Source organism: Chanodichthys erythropterus, chromosome 10, assembly GCF_024489055.1.
Source record: "Chanodichthys erythropterus isolate Z2021 chromosome 10, ASM2448905v1, whole genome shotgun sequence".
Lineage (NCBI taxonomy): Eukaryota > Metazoa > Chordata > Actinopteri > Cypriniformes > Xenocyprididae > Chanodichthys > Chanodichthys erythropterus.
Genome location: NC_090230.1, coordinates 39,718,174 through 39,744,796, shown reverse-complemented (window position 1 = coordinate 39,744,796; position 26,623 = coordinate 39,718,174). Strand labels below are relative to the sequence as shown.

Genomic DNA, 26,623 nt, shown 5'->3' with positions numbered 1-26,623 from the left:
AACTTAAAGTGCTGTAAAAAAAATTTGGAAAAAAATAATATTTTAAGGTACTTTATGATATGTTGCCATATGGCAACAACGTACAATAGTGGAAAAACTTAAAATAAGTGTAAGTGTATATAGTTCATATTTTTCCTCAGAAATGTTGTTTGTATTGAATCAATTAGTGCTATTATAAGTTTTAGCAGTAATTATAAACAATACCTTAAACTTATTTTCCAACATCTTGTGTTTTTCCATTCTCTTTTGCTGAATAATGCTTTATATTCTTTAAATTTCACCTTTTTTCTGTATGAAACTTCAAAAAGCATTTTTTTTTCCAAAGGTGAGACACATGTAGACATCACATTTGGTGCTCTTCACACTTACAATACACTTACAGCCACTTGCACCTGCCTTTTTGAGACACAATGGTAGGACAGTGGTAGGTCTGGGCCAGTATACATGGCTGTGATGGCAGATCTCTGATGTTGATTTAATCCATAATACAAATGCCACGGCAGTTCTTAACATACGACTAATCTACATTATATCACTAGCATTAATGTTTTTATTGTTATAGCTTAACAGACTGCAGCTGATCTTTGCTAGCTATCTAACCTATTATAATAATGTCATTCCAATATTGCGCAGTGTCCCATATGGCAACACAGACATTTTATCGATTTACCAAAAACTAATTTCATAAAAACATTTTTGAGTGGTGAATATGTCATCATACCTTACCTGAGATGATGTTAACATTTTTTTTTGTGAATGTGACATGGGCAGGTCCTTGTTTGTTACTGACATTTTAGTTTGCTTTCAGCAACTACCGACAAGAGACGACAGTCTGTCAGATATCGCGTCACAGAAAAAAAATGCATGTCATGTGACTTAACCAAAGCACATCATTGGCTAAATTAAGGTCTTCTCTTACCAATAAAAAAAAACTAGAATGTTCTCTTAAAGACACGGTGGCAAGGAAATGAACATAAAGAGTATGTTGCCATATGGCAACACTATGCGGTAGAGGGTTAATTATTGCAGGCTTGCATAATATTCTGAGTTTGCATTTCACTGTTTTTATTCATTTTAGGAATACTAAATCTGCTTTTGTGCAAGTAAGATGAATAAATGCCTGCTCACATTTAGTCTAGAACTACAATAACCATCATGTTTACACGCCTCTGCACACTCTCATGGGGACAGGAGGGCTGTCAGTCAATGAATAGGACAACAAAGGAACTTGAGTTATTTATTTGAAAAAAGTAACTCAGATATTTTGTACATTTAAAAGCAACGCATTACTAGTTACTTGAAAAAAAGTCATCTGTTTACATAACTCACGTTACTTATAATGTGTTACTCCCAATACTGGTTCTAAGGCCAGATTTGTAAGGCCAAACAAAGTTCATTCTTAACATCTTAAGATAACTTTTTGTCTGACCAATGGCAGACTGGAAACATTCACTAATCTGTAGAGGCTGTGACCCCTCGAAACACCTCAAATTAAGACATACAGTGTAAGCATTGATTAAAATGAATTCTGATTAGCTTGTGCTATCAAAGCTAATTATACGGGTTTCTTTATGCGATTATAAAGACAAAAAACATAAAGGACTCCAAATTGAGGCAGATGTCTACTCTGATGTGTTTTACTGTGGCAGCAATGTTTAGTCATGCACAATAAGATTCTTAAATGAAACAGTGCCTTCAGGTGTTTCATTTTAATTCAATTTAAACTGCTTAAAAATAACAGCAAACACTTGATATCTTTAAATGTAATTATTGACACATTTTTTTCCATAATGCAATCTTTGCATTATCCGACATGGGACATTTTATTGTTGTTACAAAAATTAACACAAAAACAGATTAATTAGTGACACTTAAGGCACTTAATTAGTTATACCATCAATAATCTCTCATTAGTGAAGCAAAAACCACTAGTGAATGTCTTTTCTCGCAAGACTATTACATAGTAACTAGAGGTTCTTTAATGACACCTCTGGAGGACAAATTGGACAATATATTTCCCAAAAAAGACTATCAAGTAAACATTCAGGATTCGCTGTGATCTGGCACTGTGAAGCAAAGCCGAAAAACTGCAGTGAAGACAACAGTGTGTTTGCATGATCCACAAACCACCATAACATTGTTACATGTATGCATATGAAAGATGGTCATTGTAACATGTTATATTTATTTTTTCATTCTTGTTGCTGAATTTGATGCTTAAGCCATCAAATAGCACAGGTGAATTGTAAAACACAGGCTGTTTGTGACTGTTTCTCATAGATATCTGGTTTCCCATCCACTGGAAGCAAAGCACACTGCAAGGAAGCTGGGTCGTAAAAGAAAGACGGCCATGCAGAATGCCAGGAATTCTGCCCCCAATAACTCCATCATTCAGCCTGCAGGATTTTACATTGTTGCCTTGAGTTCAATGCCTTACAATAATATCTATGTCATGTTCCTCACTGTGCTTTATGTGATCACAATCATATGCAATGTCTTTCTAATCACTATCATTTTCTATGACCACCGACTGCATGTCCCAAAGTTCATGGCTGTTGGTAATCTGGCTTTGGTTGATCTTGTTCTCAGCACTTCTCTTGTGCCTGGCATGATAAAGACTTACCTTATTCTAGACAATTTTGTGCCATTTAAACTGTGCCTTGCGCAAATGTACATTTACTATGGTTTTTTATTCCTTGAGTCATTTTCCATATGCGTTCTTTCCTATGACAGATTCGTTGCAATCTGCTTACCTTTAAGACAGGAGTCTATAAACACAAACACCAGAATGGCTTACATAATTGTTGCAATTTGGATCTTTGGTCTTTCTACAATATCCTACGGCACTTCATCCATCCTGGCCGTCTCGTTTTGTGGCTCTCTTCAGCACAACAGCTATTTTTGCGATTTTACTGTTTTAAAACTTGCTTGCAGCGATACGACGCACCAGTGGAATTTTGCCACTGTTTTAAATATACTTTTCATGTTTGTACCTTTGATTTTTATTTTCTTTACTTACATGGGTATATTGATTGCTGTATTTAGAATGAAGAATAATCAGAGCCGTTATAAGGCACTGGCCACGTGCACCGAACACCTCATGTTAGTGGCCATATTCTACATTCCAATTTTTATTATCTTCAATCTTGGATTTTCTGGAATTATTATAAACCCAAATGTAAGAACGGTGTGCTTGTCTTTGTCGTCCCTCATCACACCCTGTGTGAATCCCATCATTTACTCATTGAAAACTAAAGAAGTTCGAAGCAGGATTTATTCTTTGTTAACCCACAGACTGTCTGTTCATCCTCTAAAAAATACATAATAATGTTTTAAACATAATTGTGATTCAAGTGAGATTATTCATGTTATTGATGTTATTTTGGAGGCTTTCTGTGATGCTTCATGTATTGTTTATTTGAATGCATTGCATTTCAGATTTAAATCTCCAATTCTACTTGTAAACTTGTAAAAATTCATTTTCTTGATTAAACTGTAACATTGATTTAATATTCATAGAGAGCACATCTCCATGTTTTCTCTCATTGTGAAGATTGCTGTATGCAGCCAGTTTTTGTTTGCTACTTTAAATAATGCAAATTCTTTAAGATCTTAAATAATTTAAGAATGGACAGAAATAATATATAGTTAGTATGAGCAATGTTTTATATTCACAAAATGTTTACATGTCTGAAAAAGCTGTCAATAATGGGAGTGCAGTGTTCATCTGATTAAAACTGTGGCTTTTGATTGTCCATGTTACTCAATTCCTCATCAACCTTATTCTGTATTTTTATGTCACACACATAAAACTTTCTTAAAGTTTCTAACTTAAAGCATTTATTTTTAATAACTGCCCTGTTTAAAACTGTCTTCACCCTGTGTCTTACAGTAGATATGTCTCTGAAGAAAATCAAAAGCTGCTGGTCTCCAAAGCTGGGGCCAGGTTTACTGTACCTCCACCAAGGTCTAAACTGCTGGCTGTCTAAACAGCATTTGTTCAGAAAGGTCATGCTAGCTGAGACCAAAATAAATCATATGCATGAAATATGTAGAAATACTATGACTTGATTTACTAAATGTGTCTGATATAACATTGCCTTCTTGTGGATAGAAATTGTAATTACACATACTATCATTTTACCCTGCTGAAAAATCCAGCTAAAACCAACCTAAGCTGGTTGGTTGGTTGGTTGGTTGGTCTTTGCTGGTTTAAGATGGAAGTAGCTGGTCTCCCAGCCTGGGTTAGCTGGTGTTCAGCTGGTTTAAGCTGGTCTCCCAGCCTCTCAGTCTCCTAGCTAACCAAAACCCCTCTAAAACCAGCTATGTCCAGGCTGGGAGACCAGCTAAAACCAGTCTGACCAGCTTATGATTTTAGCTGGATTTTTCAGCAGGCTACTTACGTCGATGAATGTACTCCTTTAAAATGGACCTTTAAAATTTAACAAGTTTTCTGTTCATGAAATGAAATGTGCCCGGCTAAACAAGTTCAGAGAGAGCAGTTGCTCTGGACAAAAAACCTTCTTGAAGTAAACTCTTAATATCTTTACAAACAACAAAGGCAAGTTCAGAATAAACATGAAACGCACGGATTAGCTCTCTATATCGCTTATAGATCAGACTCTGGATGAGATCAGTGAATCAGGCCACTAAATGATGGCTGAATCAACATCAATAAATAACTAACTTCATCTGACCAAAACTTCTTTAGCTATAATGCTATCATTTTTTGCTATAATGTACTTCAGAAACATAATGTACTTACAGCAGTCAGAGAAAAACTGAAATTCAAGCGTCAAGAGCCCAACTAAACAAACACTTGACTTCAAACTTAAAAAAAAAAAAAAAAAAAAGTTTTATTTTCAATAAAACAGGTTGATTATGGACTGCAATGACCTAATATCATGTCTACAATGTAATTTAGAGGTCGTAGACATGTCTGTTTATAGAATGCTGTTTTTAAATACTGATTCTCAAGAGTCTGGAAAAGTGCAGTTGCGCTATTGCAATGGGATTGTTTAACCTGATTGATCTTGTAGCTTCCTCTTTTTAGAAAATGTCTGAAAACAAAACAGTTTTCACAACCTGTTGAAATATGTTCACCTTGGTCTGTTTGTGTAAATGATAAAGAGTATAAGCTATCTATAAAAGAGCATCTTGGTAGGATGTCAACATTTAAACACCTTTCAAGTGTTTTTTTTTTTTGTTTGTTTTTTTATTTATATTATTAAATATCTGAGTAAGGTATAACCCAATACTTACATACATTTCAAATGTAATTTGCATTTTCTTTAAACAAAATTCAGTCGTCACAGGCACGCAATGATTCTTGGGATAAGCTAGGCTGTGATATTTAGTTCTACAGTATAGTTTACTAGTTCTATCCATCACGGTCCATGGAAAGAAGTACGCACATTTGATTTGGAGGCCACATTTAAAGTAGTCTTTGAATTAGGACAGCCTTTGTCGTGCCTTTGAATGGAGCCTCTGAAATGGGATGCATCTTACACATACAACGTGTGCATTCAAGTATATTCATATCCCTTTGCTATATTATACTTGATTTTGCTCATTAAATAACCCAGACAAAATGATGAAATATAAATATTTGTCTTTTATAACAGGAATGTGTATATCAGTTGACAAAGCAATAATTTAATCAGCAATCATGAGGCAAAAGCAGCTATCAAACAAGAGATATTTGAAGGCTTTGACAGATATTGAAGGCTGTTGTCAGTTGGCTGTCTTCCTGGAGCTTCAATCAAAGCAAAATCCAGGTGGCAAGAAGATGATGCACTCGAGTCATTTAAAGCAACATGGTGTAGTTAATATTCACATCTGATTTTTATCTTGCCATACATCACTGCAGCCAACTCTCGTTAATTTCAATAGAGATAAACTCATCTCTATCTGATGAAAATGATCAGTATTAATGAACAAATAAATACCAAATCTAGGGTGACTTAAGTAGATCCTTTACATTTTTTGATTCTACATCTTCCTGCTAATAATCAATGTATTTATCTTAATTTTTTTTCTTCTTTCTCTTCTTTTTTCATATACGTTTTAAGAGTATTATGATGTCTTTTTGAGTTTGGGGAGATCAATTAGCTCGCTCTGAGGACAAACATGTTTACATTGCATCACTGCTAAGGTCATTACCTCTTACCCTCATGAGATGAGAGCAGCCTGGGGCTAATTAGGGCAGAAATCATTCACAGACTAGACTTGATTTGTTTCTGTCTCAGAATTGCCGTAATAAGATAAACAAATTAGTCACTTTGCCAATGTTTTTTATTTTATTTTTATTTTATTTTTAATTTAGAGACAGGTTGTTTGGGAGTCATTAGGATGTTTATGAATGTCTATTTCTCCCTTTGTGTTGTCATTTCTTTATACAGTATGAGTCACAAATGGAAGCATTTACAGTGAGATTTTCTGACTGCATTTTGTTATAAACAGTGTTGGGGAAAGTTATTTTTAAAAGTAATGCATTATAATATTGCGTTACTCCCTAAAAAGTAACTAATTCCCTTAGTTACTTTTTATGGTAAGTAATGTGTTACGTTACTTTTTCTCCTGGGCTGGGTTTGCTTGTTTATTTTTTGAAAAGTTCTATTTTTGGCAAATATAAAGGTCCTTTTACACAAAAAGTGAAATGAATAAGTGAAATTAATTAAATGCACATCTGTACAGTAGAGGGCACAGCTCAAACAAACCTTTCAGCTGTGCTGCCATTCTGGATTGCAGAAGAATAGGATGCAGGAGAAAAAAAGCTTAACACGCTTTCTTCAGCAATAAAAACAAAAAATTGAAACAAATGCGATGTTTAAAGTTTTTTTTTTTTTTTTTTTGCTTAGTATGGTTGAATTGGATAATCAGTAGCAACCCAGTTCACCCCAAAAAAAAAAAAAAAAAAAAAAAAAAAGTTTATATATAAAGTGGTAGTTAAAGTGGCTAAAGTATTAGTTCACCCAAAAGTTGTGGTAAACCAACGGAAGCTCAAGCATGTTTGCTTGACATGCAAGAACCAATTTCATTCTTGTGTTAGGCAGCACGTTTGAGCTTCCGCAAGAGGTTTGTGTAACAGAGTTCGTGTGTGAGGAAGGAAGAGGACAGGGTCGGCTTTGACTACTGGCTGCTTTTATTCACAAATTCTTCAAAACAAAGGGGTGCAGACCGGCACAAAACAGTCATAAATAAATGTTCATTCACTCCAAAATCAAATAGACGGGAATCCAGGAGTGTGGTAGCCAGTAGTCCCTCTCTTACTCTCTCAGAGAGCTTGCGACTAATGTACAGCACCGGCCGTTCCTCCCCATCTATCTCCTGGGACAGGACTGCCCCCAGCCCCCTGTCCGATGACAGTCTGCAAGGGAGAGAAAAATCAGGAGAGTGAAGCAACGGCCCACCAAACAGAGCAGCCTTACCTGGGTAAAAGCCTGCTGGCATGGCTCCATCCATTGAACCGTAGCAGTTCCCTCCTTTTTAGTAAGATCAGTCAAGGGGCTGGTGAGGTCTGAATTATTAGGCACAAACCCTCTGTAATATCCCCCCAGCCCCAAGAACTGTCTTACCTCAACTGCTGCAGTCTTTGGGGACGCACCTGTCCATGCCCCAAGTGGAAGCCCAGATACCTTACTTCAACACGCCCAATTGCACACTTCTTCGGGTTGGCCGTGAGCCCGGCTCCCCTCAGCAACCTTAAGATCGCCCTCAAATGCTGCATATGCCGCTGCCAGTCATTACTAAATATAATGATATCATCCAAATAGGCAGCCGCATATGCAACATGGGGCCGTAGCACCCTGTCCATCAGCCGCTGAAAGGTAGCTGGTGCCCCGGCAGCCTGAATGAAAGTGTAACAAATTGGTGTAATCCAAACGGTGTCGTGAAAGCTGTTTTTTCTTGGGATAATGGAGACAAGGGGATCTGCCAATAACCCTTAGTTAAGTCCAATGTCGAGGAGAAACGAGCCGTATCTAGCCGGTCAAGCAATTCGTCAACCTGTGGCATTGGATATGCCTCTATTACTCCCATTTCAAGCATCGCACCTAAATCTTCCTGAACTACTTTTTTCTTGTGTTCAGGTAGGCGATATGGCCAGCTGCGAACCACCACGCCCAGCTCTGTCTCGATATGGTGCTGAATGAGGTTTGTACGGCCAGGTAGGGGAGAAAACACGTCCGCAAACTCTGCCTGTAATTTGGTTAAATCAATGAGCTGGGAGGGAGAGAGATGATCTCCTCCTGGGGCCAGTGTGAGAGATTCTTTTTTTATGTTCGCCTCTGGCCCAAGATCATCCTCTCCGCTAATCACCGTTTCCAGCATCACTGATTCTCCCTCATTCCATTTTTTTAGGAGATTGAGGTGGTAAACTTGACGGGCGCTGACACGTTACACAATACGTAAAAAAAAAAAAAAAAGTTTGGAGCCTGGGCATGCGCAGAAGGAATCGTCAGTGGAGCCCGGAGGCGGAGTCGCGATATCAAACTTCCTCCCAGACGACTGCATAATCATTCATGTATTTTAAATAGACTATAAAAATTATACACATTTTAAAATTCTACCTATAAAATAATAGGCTATTCTGTTTCTAGAGCAATAATATTTTTGAAACAGCAAATTCAGTAGATAAAATCAATATAATATGCCACTAGAAACAACTCTAAATCGGCAGAAACGGTCATGCCATTTTAAATCAAGTTCAACTAACGTTACAGGAGATCGATTGCTGTAATTAGAGTAAGCTATCATTAGTTTTGTCCTGCTAATTATTATTTTATACCCATAAAAATAAGTAACTGCCAGATAACGATCACTTGCTTTTTCCTGACATGGTTAACATTAGGTGTGTTATCTTAACTAATAACATTTATTAATTAGCTTATAACGCCCACATTTAATGTTACAGAAAAAAAGTTCAGTGATGCATCAGATCCTGTAGGTCGGTTAGTACAGTTTACTGCTGAACAACTCATTTTGTTGGCGTTAAATAACAAAGAAATCGAAAATTAACAGTTAGTTAATACATCTTCAATCTCCCCTCGAAGCTCGGACAGTCCTCAGACAAGCTGTCAATCAACTTCAAATCATGACGACACGCCCCGTTTTTATAGCATCAAATTGCTAGCTAAAATCTAAATCATCACAAAAACGAACAATTGAATATATATCAGCGTGATAACAACTACCTTAAATGACCAAAACCATCTTTCAGAAAGTTTTATTTGAAGCAGAATTTTTTTTTAAGTTTTCACTGAAGTCTCATTCGACTGCATTGAGAGGGCGGGGTTTATGACCTGTACTGCATCCAGCCTCCAGGGGGCGATCAAAGAGCCCGCAGCTTCACTTTTCAGGACGTATGAGACACACCCGGTATTACCTCATAATCGAGATCCCCAACTTGCCGTGTGACCTCAAACGGTCCTTGCCACTTTGCAAGTAATTTTGAACTTGACGTTGGGATTTGCTCAAGTACAAGCACTTTATCTCCCGGTGCAAATTTACGCAAATTGGTCCCCCTGTTATACAGCCGGCTCTGTTTGTCCTGGGCCTGTAACAAATTATCCATAGAAAGCCACCCAAAGTGTGGAGTTTTGTTCTCAGGTCCAGCATATACTAAATTTCATTTTTTGATTGTGAAGGTCCATCCTCCCAAGTTTCTCTTATGATGTCTAGCACCCCTTTGGGCTGATGACCATAGAGCAACTCGAAGGGGGAAAACCCCGTGGAGGCTTGCAGGACCTCTCACACAGCGAACAACAGGGGTTCCAACCATCTATCCCAATTTTTGGCGCCTTCCTGCACGAATTTACGTATCATTGTTTTAAGCGTGCGATTAAAACGTTTGACCAGCCCGTCTGTTTGTGGGTGAAAGACGCTGGTGCGAACCGATTTAATTCAATTCAATTTAATTCGTAAAGTTTGCTTAACATCCATGACATAAACACCGTGCCCTGATCAGTGAGGATTTCCTTGGGAATCCCCACTCAGGAGATTAAAGAAAACTCTTAGCGGAAATGTTGCGGAGAGCCACTGCTTCCGGATATCGTGTTGCATAATCCACAATGACTAATGCAAAACTGTGTCCTCTTGCTGATCGCTCTAATGGCCCGATGAGGTCCATGCCAATTCTCTCGAAGGGGACCTGCACTAATGGGAATGGGCGCAAAGGCGCATTTGGGGTGGCCGGTGGGTTTACCAACTGACATTCATGACAAGCCCCCAATAATTCTGTAAACGCCGGCCAATTGGTTACCAAAATTAACAGATGCCATGTGCGGGTTAACTGCTACTTCAACACTATGCTTTTGGTCCCGGAATTGAATAATGACTGGCACGATAGGATACTCCACCACATCCCCATGCACACATCGAACCTTAACCACGTGGCTAGTATCCCCGGATTGTATCAGACTTTGATGGATCGAGGTTTGGTTACATCCTGAATCTACCAATGCCTGATAGGTACCCCCCTTGATACTCACAGGTATTTGGCACCATCCAGCTTGACCGGGAGCTGAATATGGAACCTGGTTATTATACTCGAGGAGGGCCGGGCGGACAGGACCTAGGTAAAGGGACAGATCGAGAGAGAGAAGGAGATGGAAGAGAGGGAGAGAGAGAAGCTGATGGGAGGGGTTCGCCGACCCCAGGGCATGCCACCATGTGGTCCTCCGCGAGGTGGATGGCCGACTCCAGCGACGTGGGGCGGTGGCACTTGACCCACTCGGCCATTCTCCTTGGAAGCCGAGTGACGAACTGTTCCAGTACCACTCGGTCGATGATCCTCTTAACGTCGCTACCGTCGGCCAGCAGCCATTTGCGGCAGGAGTCCCGGAGCTGATGGGCCATCACGCAGGACCGGCCGGACTCGGCCAGCTCCAAGGACCGGAACCGCTGGCGATGTTGTTCAGGGCTCCGGCCAACCCGCTGGATGATGGCCCTACCGGTCCATCCAGCTCCAGAACCTTTCGCGGTCCTCCTGCTGGGCTTGGAGGACGGCCTGGAACCGCCTCTCCTGATCCTGTCTCAAGTCTGGGCCTGGTGTTGGTCTTGTTGCATGACCGCGAGGGATATAATGATCTCCGCAAATGGCGCTGTGGAGGACACTTGCATGGTGGCGGCTTCCGTCTTCCTTCCCGGGTTTCAGCACCAGTGTAACAGAGTTTGTGTGTGAGGAAGAAACAGGACAGGATTGGCTTTGACTACTGACTGCTTTTATTCACAAATTCTTCAAAACAATGGGGTGCAGACCGGCACAAAACAGTCATAAATAAACGTTCATTCACTCCAAAATCAAATAGACGGGAATCCAGGAGTGTGGCAGCCAGTAGTCCTTCTCTCTCTCTCTCGCTCCTGCTTCTCCTGGCGTTTTATACTCTCTCCACACCAATTACTGAAACAAGAGACAGGTGTTTGTTATTTGCCCATAACCCACTCAATCACCGCACGTCTTCTGCCTCTCTCTCCTGCTGCAGACTTCGCTGAACCACGCCCCCCTTGCCACAGTTTGTTTTAGCGGGTCAGGCAGGTTTGGTCTGTTCTTGTTTATTGATCAATGTTTATATGTGAATAAAAGCCTAAATTCAATCTATTCATCATATAAAGCAATTGAACCTCTTCAGAAAATTTGGTCTAAACCACTCAATTCAAATGGATTAGTTTTATGATCTCTTTATGAAATTTTTGAAGCAGTCTATGGAGGGACAGAAAGCTCTCCGATTTCATCAAAAACATCTTAATTTGTGTTCCGAAGATGAACAGAAGTCTTACGGGTTTGGAACGAAATGAGGGTGACTAATTAAAGACAGAATTTTCTTTTTTCTGTAAACTAACCCTTTAATAAAGTGAGATTAAATACATAAAGTATACTTGTGTAATATCATATTTAATTATTGCAGGCTTGCATAATATTCTGAGTTTGCATTTCACAGTTTTTATTCATTTTAGGAATACTAAATCTGCTTTTGTGCAAGTAAGATGAATAAATGCCTGCTCACATTTAGTCTAGAACTACAATAACCATCATGTTTACACGCCTCTGCACACTCTCATGGGGACAGGAGGGCTGTCAGTCAATGAATAGGACAACAAAGTAACTTTGTTATTTATTTGAAAAAAGTAACTCAGATATTTTGTAAATTTAAAAGCAATGCATTACTAGTTACTTGAAAAAAAGTAATCTGTTTACATAACTCACGTTACTTATAATGTGTTACTCCCAATACTGGTTCTATATTTGTAAGGCCAAACAATGTTCATTCTTAACATCTTAAGATAACTTTTTGTCTGACCAATGGCAGACTGGAAATATTCACTAATCTGTAGAGGCTGTGACCCCTCGAAACACCTCAAATTAAGACATACAGTGTAAGCATTGATTAAAATGAATTCTGATTAGCTTGTGCTATCAAAGCTAATTATACGGGTTTCTTTATGCGATTATAAAGACAAAAAACAATCTTTGCATTATCCCACATGGGACATTTTATTGTTGTTACAAAAATTAACACAAAAACAGATTAATTAGTGACACTTAAGGCACTTAATTAGTTATACCATCAATAATCTCTCATTAGTGAAGCAAAAACCACTAATGAATGTCTTTTCTCGAAAGACTATTACATACCAGAGGTTCTTTAATGACACCTCTGGAGGAAAAATTGGACAATATATTTTCCAAAACAGACAAGTCAAGTTAACATTCAGGATTCGCAGTGATCCGGCACTGTGAAGCAAAGCCGAAAACTGCAGTGAAGACAACAGTGTGTTTGCATGATCCACAAACCACCATAACATTGTTACATGTATGCATATGAAAGATGGTCATTGTGACATGTTATATTTATTGTTTCATTCTTGTTGCTGAATTTGATGCTTAAGCCATCAAATAACACAGGTGATTTGTAAAACACAGGCTGTTTGTGACTGTTTCTCATAGATATCTGGTTTCCCATCCACTGGAAGCAAAGCACACTGCAAGGAAGCTGGGTCGTAAAAGAAAGACGGCCATGCAGAATGCCAGGAATTCTGCCCCCAATAACTCCATCATTCAGCCTGCAGGATTTTACATTGTTGCCTTGAGTTCAATGCCTTACAATAATATCTATGTCATGTTCCTCACTGTGCTTTATGTGATCACAATCATATGCAATGTCTTTCTGATCACTATCATTTTCTATGACCACCGACTGCATGTCCCAAAGTTCATGGCTGTTGGTAATCTGGCTTTGGTTGATCTTGTTTTCAGCACTTGTCTTGTGCCTGGCATGATAAAGACTTACCTGGTTCTAGACAATTTTGTGCCATTCAAACTGTGCCTTGTGCAAATGTACATTTACTATGGTTTTTTATTCCTTGAGTCATTTTCCATATGTGTTCTTTCCTATGACAGATTTGTTGCGATCTGCTTACCTTTAAGACAGGAGTCTATAAACACAAACACCAGAATGGCTTACATAATTGTTGCAATTTGGATCTTTGGTCTTTCTATAATACCCTACGGCACTTCATCCATCCTGACCCTCTCGTTTTGTGGCTCTCTTCAGCACAACAGCTATTTTTGCGATTTTACTGTTTTAAGACTTGCTTGCAGCGATACGACGCACCAGTGGAATTTTGCCACTGTTTTAAATATACTCTTCATGTTTGTACCTTTGTCTTTTATTTTCTTTACTTACATGGGTATATTGATTGCTGTATTTAGAATGAAGAATAATCAGAGCCGTTATAAGGCACTGGCCACGTGCACCGAACACCTCATGTTAGTAGCCATATTCTACATTCCAATTTTTATTATCTTCAATCTTGGATTTTCTGGAATTATTATAAACCCAAATGTAAGAACGGTGTGCTTGTCTTTGTCGTCCCTCATCACACCCTGTGTGAATCCCATCATTTACTCATTGAAAACTAAACAGATTCGAAGCAGGATTTATTCTTTGTTAACCCACAGACTGTCTGTTCATCCTCTAAAAAATACATAATAATGTTTTAAACATAATTGTGATTCAAGTGAGATTATTCATGTTATTTTGGAGGCTTTCTGTGATGCTTCATGTATTGTTTATTTTAATGCATTGCATTTCAGATTTAAATCTCCAATTCTACTTTGATCTACAGGTAACTTGTAAAAAATTAATTTTCTTGATTAAACTGTAACATTGATTTAATATTTATGAGCACATGTCCATGTTTTCTCTCATTGTGAAGATTGCTGTATGCAGCCAGTTTTTGTTTGCTACTTTAAATAATGCAAATTCTTTAAGATCTTAAATAATTTAAGAATGGACAGAAATAATATATAGTTAATATGATAGCAATGATTTATATTCACAAAATGTTTACATGTCTGAAAAAGCTGTCAATAATGTGAGTGCAGTGTTCATCTGATTAAAACTGTGGCTTTTGATTGTCCATGTTACTCAATTCCTCATCAACCTTATTCTGTATTTTTATGTCACACACATAAAACTTTCTTAAAGTTTTTAACTTAAAGTATTTATTTTTAATAACTGCCCTGTTTAAAACTGTCGTTACCCTGTGTCTTACAGTAGATATGTCTCTGAAGAAAATCAAAAGCTGCTTGGTCTCCAAATCTAGTGCCACTCCATCACTGTCGAAACTGCTGTCTCTCTAAACAGCATTGGTTCATTTGAAAGGTCCCCTAACACATGCTAGCTGAGAAAAATAAATAAATCATATGCATGAAATATGTAGAAAAACTATTTTGACTTGATTTCCTAAATGTGTCTTGAACAAGCGCTCCAGCCCATTGCAATTGTCTAATATAACATTGCCATCTTGTGGATAAAGATTGTAATTACATGTACTGTCATTTTACTTACATCGATGAATGGACTCGGACCTTTAAAAATGTAACACATTTAAACACCCTGTATCTTACAGTAGATATGTCTAAAATCAAAAGCTGCTTGGTCTCCAAAGGTGGGGCCAGGTTTACCTACTCAAAAGACAAAAATAAAGCATATGCATGAAATATGTAGAAATACTATGACTTGATTTACTAAATGTGTCTGATATAACATTGCCATCTTGTGGATAGAAATTGTAATTACACACTTTCATTTTACCCTGTTGAAAAATCCAGCTAAAACCAACCTAAACTGGTTGGTTGGTCTTAGCTGGTTTAAGCTGGAAGTAGCTGGTCTCCCAGCCTGGGTTAGCTGGTGTTCAGCTGGTTTAAGCTGGTCTCCCAGCCTCTCAGTCTCCTAGCTAACCAAAACCCCTCTAAAGCTATACCCCTCATAAGCTATGACCAGGCTGGGACACCAGCTAAAACCAGTCTGACCAGTTTAGGCTGGTTTTAGCTGGATTTTTCAGCAGGCTACTTATGTCGATGAATGTACTCCTTTAAAATGGACCTTTAAAATTTAACAAGTTTTCTGTTCATGAAATGAAATGTGCCCGGCTAGACAAGTTCAGAGAGAGCAGTTGCTCTGGACAAGTTATAAAAACCTTCTTGAAGTAAATTCTTAATATCTTCACAAACAGCAAAGGCAAGTTCAGAATAAACATGAAACGCACGGATTAGCTCTCGATATCGCTTATAGATCAGACTCTGGATGAGATCAGTGAATCAGGCCACTAAATGATGACTGAATCAACATCAATAAATAACTAACTTCATCTGACCAAAACTTCTTTTGCTATAATGCTATCATGTTTTGCTATAATGTACTTCAGAAACATAATGTACTTACAGCAGTCAGAGAAAAACTGAAATTCAAGCGTCAAGAGCCCAACTAAACAAACACTTGTCTTCATAACAGTGACTTCAAACTTTATTATTTTCAATAAAACAGGTTGATTATGGACTGCATTGACCTAATATCATGTTTACAATGTAATTTAGAGGTCGTAGACATGTCTGTTTATAGAATGCTGTTTTTAAATACTGATTCTCAAGAGTCTGGAAAAGTGCAGTTGAGCTATTGCAATGGGATTGTTTAACCTGATTGATCTTGTAGCTTCCTCTTTTTAGAAAATTTCTGAAAACAAAACAGTTTTCACAACCTGTTGAAATATGTTCACCTTGGTCTATTTGTATAAATGATAAAGAGTATAAGCTATCTATAAAAGAGCATCTTGGTAGGATGTCAACATTTAAACACCTTTCAAGTGTTTTTTTTTTTTTTGTGTGTGTGTTTTTTGTTTTACATTTATATCATTAGATATTTGAGTAAGGTATAACCCAATACTTACATACATTTCAAATGTAATTTGCATTTTCTTTAAAAAAAATTCAGTCGTCACAGGCACGCAATGATTCTTGGGATAAGCTAGGCTGTGATATTTAGTTCTACAGTATAGTTTACTAGTTCTATCCATCACGGTCCATGGAAAGAAGTACGCACATTTGATTTGGAGGCCACATTTAAAGTAGTCTTTGAATTAGGACAGCCTTTGTCGTGCCTTTGAATGGAGCCTCTGAAATGGGATGCATCTTACTCATAAAACGTGTGCATCCAAATATATCCATATCCCTTTGCTATATTATACCTGACTTTGCTCATTAAATAACCCAGACAAAGTGGTGAAATATAAATATTTGTCTTTTATAACAGGAATGTGTATATCAGTTGATAAAGCAATAATTTAATCAGCAATCATGAGGCAAAAGCAGCTATCAAACAAGAGATATTTGAAGGCATTGACAGATATTGAAGGCTGTTGTCAGTTGGCTGTCTTCCTGGAGCTTCAATCAAAGCAAAATCCAGGTGGCAAGAAGATGATGCACTCGAGTCATTTAAAGCAACATGGTGTAGTTAATATTCACATCTGATTTTTATCTTGCCATACATCACTGCAGTCAACTCTCAATAATTTCAATAGAGATAAACTCATATCTATCTGATGAAAATGATCAGTGTTAATGAACAAATAAATACCAAATCTAGGGTGGCCTAGTTGACCATTTTAATTTCCTTATCCTAAACTAAATAAATCTTCTCGTTAATAATCAATGGCTTTGTCTCTAATTTTTTCTTCTTCCTCTTCTTTTTTTCATTTATGTTTTGAGAGTATTATGATGTCTTTTTGAGTTTGGGAGATAGGGCTGTCGCGGTTAAGGAATTTCCCTTGCGGTATTTTTGAGTGGCTCAATAGCGCGATATGCGGTATTACCGCCATATATATATATATATATATATATATATATATGAGAGAGAGAGAGAGAGAGAGAGAGAGATCGATCATATTCAATAACGAAACTAAAAAGAACATTGAAGTAAAGAGAATGTCAAAATAAGGGTCTACAAAACAGAACATAAACCTGACAATAAGATGGTAGAGCTGTTGTAGCCTATGTATAATAGTTAGTTCCGATCATCGAATCTGACTAAACAAGACTTTCTGCTGATATTTCAAGAGTATAAGCAGAACTAACGTTACTCATCTCTGCGCGTTCTAGACGGGCTGTCAGTCAGTGCAGTTACATTGTTATGACACAAGGTGGCGGCAAGGGACTGTTTTTGAGTCTTTAAACCGTTCATTCAACTGCACGTTCAAAAACGCAGATTCATTCCAAGAGAGATGAAATGAAACAAGCTGTTGAAATCATTTTAACGTTGAGCGCCACTTTATAAGGCTCAGCTGACCAGTAATGCTTCGATGCTAAGGCAGAGATTTCGCTATCCTTGGACACGACAACTTTTTTTCACGAATATATCTCGGCCTGAAGGACAGACGCAGGTAATCGCACGCGCTCAGTCGATCTCTCTCACATTCACTGTCTGTTTAGGCTTGTTTAGTGCAAATCTACGGAGCCTCTGTACAAATCACCATGGTACACATTATGCTATCATTATTACCTTATTTAATATTTAGTACACATGTATGAAGTGTAAAACGAGAAGGACATAGCCTTTCAAAAAATAGAAAACATGCAAATATCGCGGTTGCTGCGGTTTTTGCAGTGTTCTGCGGTTGGCTCGTAAAAAGCGCGGTATTACGAAATTGCGGTTATCGCGACAGCCCTATTGGGAGATCAATTAGCTCGCTCTGAGGACAAACATGTTTACATTGCAGGTTAGGTTAAGAGGTAAGGTCATTACCTCTTACCCTCATGAGATGAGATAATTAGGGCAGAAATCATTCCTACAGACTAGACCTGGTTTGTTTCTATCTTAGAATTGCCTTAATAAGAAACAAATTAGTCACTTTGTCAATGTTGTCTTTATTTAGAGACAGTTTGGGAGTCATAAGGTTGTTTATGAGTGTGTATTTCTCCCTTTGGGTTGTAATTTCTTCATACAGTATGTGTCAGAAATGGAAGCGTGTACAATGGGATTTTCTGACTGCATTTTGTTCTAAACAGTGTTGGAGAAAGTTGCTTTTAAAGGTAATGCATTATAATATTGCATTACTACCTAAAATAATAAATAATTCCCTTACTTTTTATGGTAAGTAATGTGTTATGTTACTTTTGCATTACGTTTTGTCCTGGGCTGGGCTTGCTTGTTAGTTTTTTAATAAGAAAGAAAAAAGTTATATTTTTGGAAATTGGCCTCAGTGATGGTGGCGCAAAAAGCCGTGCTCTGTGTTGATCCTCCACTAGGCTCTCTCGCCTGTGGGCACTTGTTTGACTATCCGCAGTCTTCTAGCATGCCTGCCAGGGCTCGCTCAACAAGACTGTGGCGGGCCCTAACTGACAATCCACCTGGAGGGGTTTGGACCAAAAACAATATAATTTTGTTGCTACAGTGGGTTCTCCGGACCCGAACCCAGTCTAGAACTGTTATCTTACTGGGTTTGGCCTTGTGTCTTCCGTCATAGTTGTCCTTAATTCGCCTCTGGTTTGAAGTTACAGCAGCTTTGGCTGTTGCCCCGGTGCCACCTGCTGCTGCAGCTGACAATTCTTGTGGTCTGAGTCTGTTCAATGGCAATTCCATTTCTCGGCCAAGCATGAGCAGAGCAGGAGAGGCCTGCTTGGTGGTGTGCTGGGTAGCTCTGTAATGCATCAGCGTTAAGTTGAGTGCTGGTGGGAATGTGTACCCCCTGGGCCAGATTGGCATGAATGCCATTCTTAAGGCTGTGATTGAATCTTTCAACCCCACCATTTGACTGGGGATGGTGGAGTGTGGCATGGAAATGCTTAATTCCTTTACTGCAGAGAAAGGTGGAGAAGTCTGCAGAGGTAAACTGCAGTCCATGGTCAGTGGTGATGGCATTGGGCATGCCCCAGTGAGCAAACAGACTCTCCAGTATCTGTGTGATGGTCTGTGTTGTCACTGTCCTGGCTGGTATTAACTCAGGCCATTTAGAATGGAGATCAATCATGACCACCAGAAAGTGCTGATGGTGGGGGATGCCATGGCCATAAATGTGCTGAAGGTGCTCCCATGGATGAGATAGCCATGGAACAGGCTGCAAAGGTGGTGAAACTGGTTGTCCAGTCTTTCCACTGAGAAAACACGGTTCACAGTCTCTGACCAGTCCTTCAATGCCTGGCCACCAGACCAGGTCCTGGCATCTTTGCCTGAGCTTTACAATACCCAAGTGCCCCTCATGCGCTATTGATAAGATGTGTACATGCAGGCTGCCTGACACCACTGTACAAAGGCCTCTAGAGACTCCAACGTGACAGTTAGCTCCTCGGGTACCCATGCTGGCCGCCCCTAACGTATATACACTATATTGCCAAAAGTATTGGTACACCCCTCCAAATCACTGAATTCAGGTGTTCCAATCACTTCCATGGCCACAGGTGTATAAAATCAAGCACCTAGGCATGCAGACTGCTTCTACAAATTGGTGGACGAATCGGTCACTCTCAGGATCTCAGTGAATTCAAGCATGGTACCGTGATAGGCTGCCACTTGTGCAATAAGTCCATTTGTGAAATTTCCTCACTACTAAATGTTCCACGGTGAACTGTTTGTGATTAGCAAGATTAACTTGATGCATAGAGAGCTTCATGGAATGGGTTTCCATGGCCGAGCAGCTGCATCCAAGCCTTACATCACCAAGTGCAATGCAAAGCCTTGGATGCAGTGGTGTAAAGCACGCCGCCACTGGACTCTAGAGCAGTGGAGATGTGTTCTCTAGAGTGACGAATCACGCTTCTCTGTCTGGCAATCTGATGCACAAGTCTGGGTTTGTTAGCTGTCTGGAAAAGGTACTTGACTGACTGCATTGTGCCAAGTGTAAAGTGTTGTTGGAAGGGGGATAATGGTGTGGGGTTGTTTTTCAGGGGTTGGGCTCAGCCCCTTAGTTTCAGTGAAAGGAACTCTTAATGCTTCAGCATACCAAGACATTTTGGACAATTTCATGCTCCCAACTTTGTGGGAACAGTTTGGGGATGGCCCCTTCCTGTTCCGAGTTTGGTGTGGAAGAACTTAACTGTACAGAGTCCTGACCTTAACCTGATAGAACACCTTTGGGATGAATTAGAGCAGAGACTGCGAGCCAGGACTTCTCGCCAACATCAGTGCCTGACCTCACAAATGCGCTTCTAGACAAATTGTCAAAAATTCCCATAAACACACTCCTAAGGCCGCGTGTCCACCTAAGCGTACTTTTTCAATTGTTTTCAATGGGAACGCCGCATTTTTTAAACGCCAGGAGCGTAACGAGGCTCTGAGCGTCTTTTTCACGCTTAAGCGCTGAGAGCTGGGCATTTTTTACTGGTCGCCTCGAGTTGAAGAATGTTCAACTTTGAGTAAAACGCTGCGCTCATCACTGTCACTTTTTAGCCAGCTATCCAATCAGAGTGATGGAGGGGTGGGACAAATACAACTCCGACCAACTGTCACATTCTTGCTGTACGGCAACATCAACAAACAGAGAATGAAACAAAATGGATGAGAAATTAATATTGCTGGTCTCCGAACATACATAGCAAGTAATTCCACATTGTGTCAACATTTTTAGTCTGAAACAAATTACATGCAAAATCAGTTATAAGTAATAGTGCCATGGATATTCCGTATCATAGCAACAAAACGTCTCAACGGAAAAAAACGCTGCACTGCAGAAGCGCTTTTATTGTTTATTTATTGTTATTAATGTTGAATACAGCTGTTTAATATCTTTGTGGAAACCATGATATATATTTTTTCAGGATTCTTTGATACAGTAAATGGAAAGACCAAAAGAACACTTTGAACATATTTATTTATTTATTCATTTCATAATATAAATTAAATCAAAAAGTTGTTTCAGAAAAAATGTATAGTTTTTCATTTTAAATTTAAAGTTTTTGATATACATTTTTTTTCATAATGCCATCTTTGCATCATCCCACATGGGAAATTTTATTGTTGTTACAAAAATGAACACAAAAACAGATTAATTAGTGACTCTTAAGGCAATTAGTTATACCATCAATAATCTCACATTAGTGAAGCAAAAACCACTAATGAATGTCTTTTCTCTCAAGACTATTACACTTTAATGACACCTCTGGAGGACAATTGGACAATATATTGGCCAAAAAAGATTATCAAGTTAACATTCAGGATTCACAGTGATCCAAGACTGTGAAGCAAAGGCGTAAACTGCAGTGAAGACAACAGTGTGGTCTGCATGATCCACAAACCACCACAACATTGTTACATGTATGTATATGAAAGACAGTTATTATAACATGTTATGTTTATGTTTTCATTCTTGTTGCTGAATTTGATAAAGGTTTATGTCCTCAAATAACACAGATGCTGAAGGATAATTTTAAAGCACTGGCTGTTTGTGACTGTTTCTCATAGGTATCTGGTTTTTCATCCACTGAAAGCAAAGCACACCACAATCAAGTTGTGCCCTAAAGGAAGGACGGCCATGCAGAATGCCAGCAATTCTGCCCCCAACAACTCCATCATTCAGCCTGCAGGATTTTACATTGTTGCCTTGAGTTCAATGCCTTACAATAATATCTATGTCATGTTCCTCACTGTGCTTTATGTGATCACAGTCATATGTAATTTCTTTCTGATCGCCATCATTTTCTATGACCACCGACTGCATGTCCCAAAATTCATAGCTGTTGGTAATCTAGCTTTGGTTGATCTTGTTCTCAGCACTTCTCTTGTGCCTAGCATGATAAAGACTTACCTGGTTCTAGACAATTTTGTGCCATTCAAACTGTGCCTTGTGCAAATGTACATTTACTATGTTTTTTTACCCCTTGAGTCATTGTCCATATGCGTTCTTTCTTATGACAGATTCATTGCGATCTGCTTACCTTTAAGACAGGAGTCTATAAACACAAACACCAGAATGGCTTACATAATTGTTTCAGCTTGGATCTTTGTTCTTATTACAGAACTCTACGGCGCTTCATCCATCCCGACCCTCTCATTTTGTGGCTCTCTTAAGCTCAACAGCTATTTTTGCGATAATGCTCCTGTTTTAAGACTTGCTTGCAGCGATACGACGCACCAGTGGAATTATGCCACTGCTTTAACTATACTCTTCATTGTTGGACCTTTGTCTTTTATTTTCTTTACTTACATGGGTATATTGATCGCTGTATTCAGAATGAAGAATAATCAGAGCCGTTATAAGGCACTGGCCACGTGCACCGAACACCTCATGTTAGTGGCCATATTCTTCATTCCAATTTTTATCATTTTCAATCTTGGATTTTCTGGAATTATTATAAACCCAAATGTAAGAACGGTGTGCTTGTCTTTGTCGTCCCTCATCACACCCTGTGTGAATCCCATAATTTACTCATTGAAAACTAAACAGATTCGAAGCAGGATTTATTCTTTGTTAACCCACAGATTGTCTGTTCATCCTCTAAAAAATACACAATAATGTAGAACATAATTGTAATTCAAGTGAGATTATTCATGTTATTGATGTTATATTGGAGGCTTTCTGTCATGCTTCAAGATTTATTTGGTTTTTATTTTAAAATCCATTGTTTTCAATAGATTTAAATCTCCATTTCTACATTTGCTCTACAGGTAACTTGTAAAAATTAATTTGCTTGATTAACTTGCACCATTAGAGAGCACATCTCCATGTTTTCTCTTATCATGAAGATTTCTATACTGTACTGTATGCAGCCAGTTTTTGTTTGCTACTTTAAACAACGCAAATTCTTGAAGTTCATAAATAATTTAAGAATGGATAGAAATAATATATGAAGAGTTTCGTTGCAAAACGAGATAAATCCGTTTTTTTTAATTTTTCAAAAATCTTGTTTTTTGGTTGTGCATTCCAATTAATATCAATTCAACTGCAGTTGGTTTGTTTTGATTTAAACCTTCATAACTTGAAAAATACAGCTAAGTAGCACCATAAAACAAAATAATAACATGATAACATAATAATAAACATGTTTTGACAAAAATGTTAAAAACGGATTTATCTCGTTTTGCAACGAAACTCTTCATATAGTTAGTATGATAACAATGTTTTATATTCACAAAATGTTTACACGTGTGAAAAAAAAGCTGCCAATAATGTGAGTGCAGTGTTCATCTGATTAAAACTGGCTTTTGATTGTCCATGTAACTCAATTCCTCATCAACCTTATTCTGTATTTTTATGTCACACACATAAAACCTTCTTAAAGTTTCTAACATAAAGTCTTTCTTTTTAAAAACTGCAATGTTTAAATCTGTCGTTACCCTGTCTGATGAAAATCAAAAGCTGCTTGGTCTCCCAAGATAGTGCCACTCCACCAAGGTCGATACTGCTGTCTCTCTAAACGGCATTGGTTCATTTGAAAGGTCCCCTAACACATGCTAGCTGAGAAAAATAAATAAATCATATGCATGAAATATGTAGAAAAACTATTGTGACTTGATTTCCTAGTGTCTTGAACAAGCGCTTCAGCCCATTGCAATTGTCTAATATAACATTGCCATCTTGTGGATAAAGATTGTAATTACATGTACTGTCATTTTACTTACGTCGAAGAATGGACTCGGACCTTTAAAAATGTAACACGTTTCCTGTTCGTGATATGAAATGTGTCCGGCTAGACAAGTTATAAAACCTTCTTGATATCATTACAAACGGCAAAGGCAAGTTTATTTAAATATTATACTTTTAAGTGTTTTTCTACACTCGAACGTGAAAGAAAATCGAATAACGTACTGATATATACGAGCGGTTTGTTTACATACATTTTCTTTGATTTATATAATCACACACACACACACACACACATCTTTACATGATATTTTTTGACAGTATGGCATCGGCTCCTTCTCCATCCCCTCACGACCGGAGCAGGAGTGAGGACGAGGATGATCCAGTGGATGGGATGATCTCCAGGACAGGCTGTGCTGAGCTGCACTACGCTCTGCAGGACTGTATGGCTGAGCATCAGGACTGGAGGAAGTGTCAGACTGAGGTTCAGAAGTTTAAGGAGTGCATGACCACCTACCAGAACACTCGCAAAGAGCAGCTCCTGAAGCAAAGGGCGTCAGCTACACAATCTGCCTGATGTACAGACCTCTGAGACTGTTGCACAATAAAACATCCATCTCGTTTTTATAACAAAATGCATAGTATCAAGAAATTCAGGAATGCATTGAAAGAAATATTTCATGAAAGGTGTACGTTTGCAGTACATTTTAATGTATGTTCAATGTTCATATTTATTACACAATGATAAGAAAGAAGCCAAACAAAGGCTTTTTCACTAGAATCAGACTTTTGTACATGTCTTCATATGCTGGTTTAAATAATAAACTCAGAATTTCATAATATGCATATATGAGTTTTCTGTTATCACAATATTATGTTTAATTGAATATGGAACTTTTTTAATACTTTAATTTGAGCAGGTATAGCTGTACTTAATTTAACTTAAAAACTAGACATTAGGTGCAAGCGATCCTGGGCGGAGTAACTTCCTGTTGACGTTCGAAGTGTTGTCAAACAAAACAGAGGCTAGCTAGACCCTCCCTCCTCCTCCTCCCCCTCCCCCTCCCCTTCGTGCTTCCTGAAACAGTTATGAATGCGCATTTAAAATCATTCTTGTCGGTTATTGGCTGGAGCATGTTTATTATGTTTCGTGGTCCAGGCTGCACCAGTTTTTGTTGCCGTTTTTGGAGCTTGTGGCGACTTTTTTTTTTTTTTTTTTTTTTTTTTTACATTTTTTTTAATCATTTTATTTATTTTTAAATATGTTTAAATCTAATTCTTAATGAAATCATCCTGCAGGAAGTGACATAATTTTGGAGGGACCACAAGTACATTACTAAGTATTATTAGTGGATTTGTGTGTTATGTGCTGCTAGTTGGAAATGAGAAATAAAAAAGGTAATTGTGACTTTATTTCATAGTTATGAGTTTCTTACAATTCTGACTTTTTTTTTCCTCACAGTTCCAAATTTACAACTCACTAGGCTATTCTGTTTATAAATATTTTTATTTGAGCACTGTGACATTAAATTCTAATCACACATGAAACATCTATTTAATATCTAAACATCAAGCCAGCCAGTGCTGATCAATTTTTAAATGACAGAGAAACTATATAGCTTGTCCAATATTTATTTATATAACAAACAGTATCAGGTTTCTTTTAATCATTAAACAAATGAAAATCCGAAGGACAAAATGTGAAAGGACAAGCACCTGTATTTATTTTCTCTGTTTCACATTTCTTTCCAAAATAGTGTTCACCTTGCGTCGGTTGTATATTTCTTTTATGGATTGCATGACCTCCTCTGTCTTTAGAGTGTATATGATGGGATTCAACATAGGTGGTATTATTTGTGTCAGGGAATTGTTAAATATCCGGGAGTTTTGATCAATAGACGTTGAGATGGATTTAACATTTACACTTAAAATTGGGAGATAAAAAATTGCTACTAACATGAGATGTGAGGTGCAGGTTTTCATGGCTTTTATGCGATCAGCACCATGGGCGATCTTAAGCAATGCTGCAGCAATGCAACAATATGAGATGGTTATCAACATCACCGGCATGCAAATCAGGAGACCAAAGCTAATATATGCCAAGAGATAATTTATGAAATTACTATTACAGGAAAGGCTGATGACAGGGCCATGGTCACAGAAATAACTACTGACCACAGTAGATCTACAAAAAGAGAGTCTGTTGACTAAACCCACAAGTACAGCAAAAAAAAACATGGAAAAAATCCACATACTGCCTATGGTGAGTGACATGGATGTTTTGGTAATAACTGCATGGTACTTTAGAGGAAAACAAATAGCAACCAGTCTGTCATAAGCCAAGGCAAGTAGTGTCAAAGACTGCACATTCATGAAATGAAAGACAAAAAACATATTCATCAAACATGCTTCATATGCAATCTCCTGGTGATCGAATAAAAACATGTATATGATTTTTGGGATCAAAGCCGAGCTTCCACACAGATCAGAAAGGGCCAGGTGGAAAACAGCAATGTATTTGGCTGTGTGAAGTCTGCGGGCCAAATAAATGATACACATGATAAATGAATTCCCTAAAACAGTCACAACATACACCAAAGACAAGAACACATAGTAATATTTTGCATGTGGCATATTAGAAAAGCCACTGATGAAAAATGTTGCAGGACGAACAAAGGTCACACTTGCAGAGGAGTTTGACTGTGTGGAGCTCAAGTCACCTGTTGTCTGGAATGTTGTGTTACCTGTGATAAAGAACTGTTTTTAGATATGC

At 38.2% G+C, this 26,623-nt stretch overlaps 5 protein-coding genes across 6 annotated transcripts; 4 read left to right on the top strand and 1 right to left on the bottom strand.

Annotated features, from left to right (window-relative positions):
• The first annotated feature begins 2,287 nt into the window (after positions 1 to 2,287).
• On the top strand, positions 2,288 to 3,325 carry LOC137028340 (olfactory receptor 10A2-like). Its single transcript, XM_067397101.1, has one exon. It carries the CDS (start codon positions 2,351 to 2,353, stop codon positions 3,323 to 3,325), a length of 975 nt encoding a protein of 324 aa, XP_067253202.1. The 5' UTR covers positions 2,288 to 2,350.
• A 9,628-nt stretch (positions 3,326 to 12,953) lies between these two features.
• On the top strand, positions 12,954 to 13,991 carry LOC137028339 (olfactory receptor 10A2-like). The gene has a single exon (XM_067397100.1). It carries the CDS (start codon positions 13,017 to 13,019, stop codon positions 13,989 to 13,991), a length of 975 nt encoding a protein of 324 aa, XP_067253201.1. The 5' UTR covers positions 12,954 to 13,016.
• A 7,747-nt stretch (positions 13,992 to 21,738) lies between these two features.
• Positions 21,739 to 22,782, top strand: LOC137029571 (olfactory receptor 2A12-like). Its single transcript, XM_067399182.1, has one exon. The coding sequence runs from the start codon at positions 21,802 to 21,804 to the stop codon at positions 22,780 to 22,782; it is 981 nt and encodes a 326-aa protein (XP_067255283.1). The 5' UTR covers positions 21,739 to 21,801.
• Positions 22,783 to 23,912: 1,130 nt separating this feature from the next.
• Positions 23,913 to 25,083, top strand: coa4 (cytochrome c oxidase assembly factor 4 homolog). Of its 2 annotated transcripts, none has more exons than XM_067399183.1 (2): positions 23,913 to 24,002; positions 24,172 to 25,078. In XM_067399183.1, the coding sequence occupies exon 2, from the start codon at positions 24,173 to 24,175 to the stop codon at positions 24,425 to 24,427; it is 255 nt and encodes an 84-aa protein (XP_067255284.1). In that variant the 5' UTR covers positions 23,913 to 24,002; position 24,172; the 3' UTR covers positions 24,428 to 25,078. The 2 variants fall into 2 exon arrangements, with proteins under 2 accessions (XP_067255284.1, XP_067255285.1); XM_067399184.1 differs by having other exon boundaries at positions 23,951 to 24,090; positions 24,172 to 25,083.
• A 489-nt stretch (positions 25,084 to 25,572) lies between these two features.
• Positions 25,573 to 26,484, bottom strand: LOC137029570 (olfactory receptor 1468-like). Its single transcript, XM_067399181.1, has one exon. The coding sequence runs from the start codon at positions 26,482 to 26,484 to the stop codon at positions 25,573 to 25,575; it is 912 nt and encodes a 303-aa protein (XP_067255282.1).
• Between the last annotated feature and the right edge of the window lie 139 nt (positions 26,485 to 26,623).

Coding starts and splice junctions, on each gene's coding strand:
- LOC137028340 (XM_067397101.1), top strand. CDS start 2,351: ATGCAGAATGCCAGGAATTCTGCCCCCAATAACTCCATCATTCAGCCT.
- LOC137028339 (XM_067397100.1), top strand. CDS start 13,017: ATGCAGAATGCCAGGAATTCTGCCCCCAATAACTCCATCATTCAGCCT.
- LOC137029571 (XM_067399182.1), top strand. CDS start 21,802: ATGCAGAATGCCAGCAATTCTGCCCCCAACAACTCCATCATTCAGCCT.
- coa4 (XM_067399184.1), top strand. CDS start 24,173: ATGGCATCGGCTCCTTCTCCATCCCCTCACGACCGGAGCAGGAGTGAG.
- LOC137029570 (XM_067399181.1), bottom strand. CDS start 26,484: ATGCCACATGCAAAATATTACTATGTGTTCTTGTCTTTGGTGTATGTT.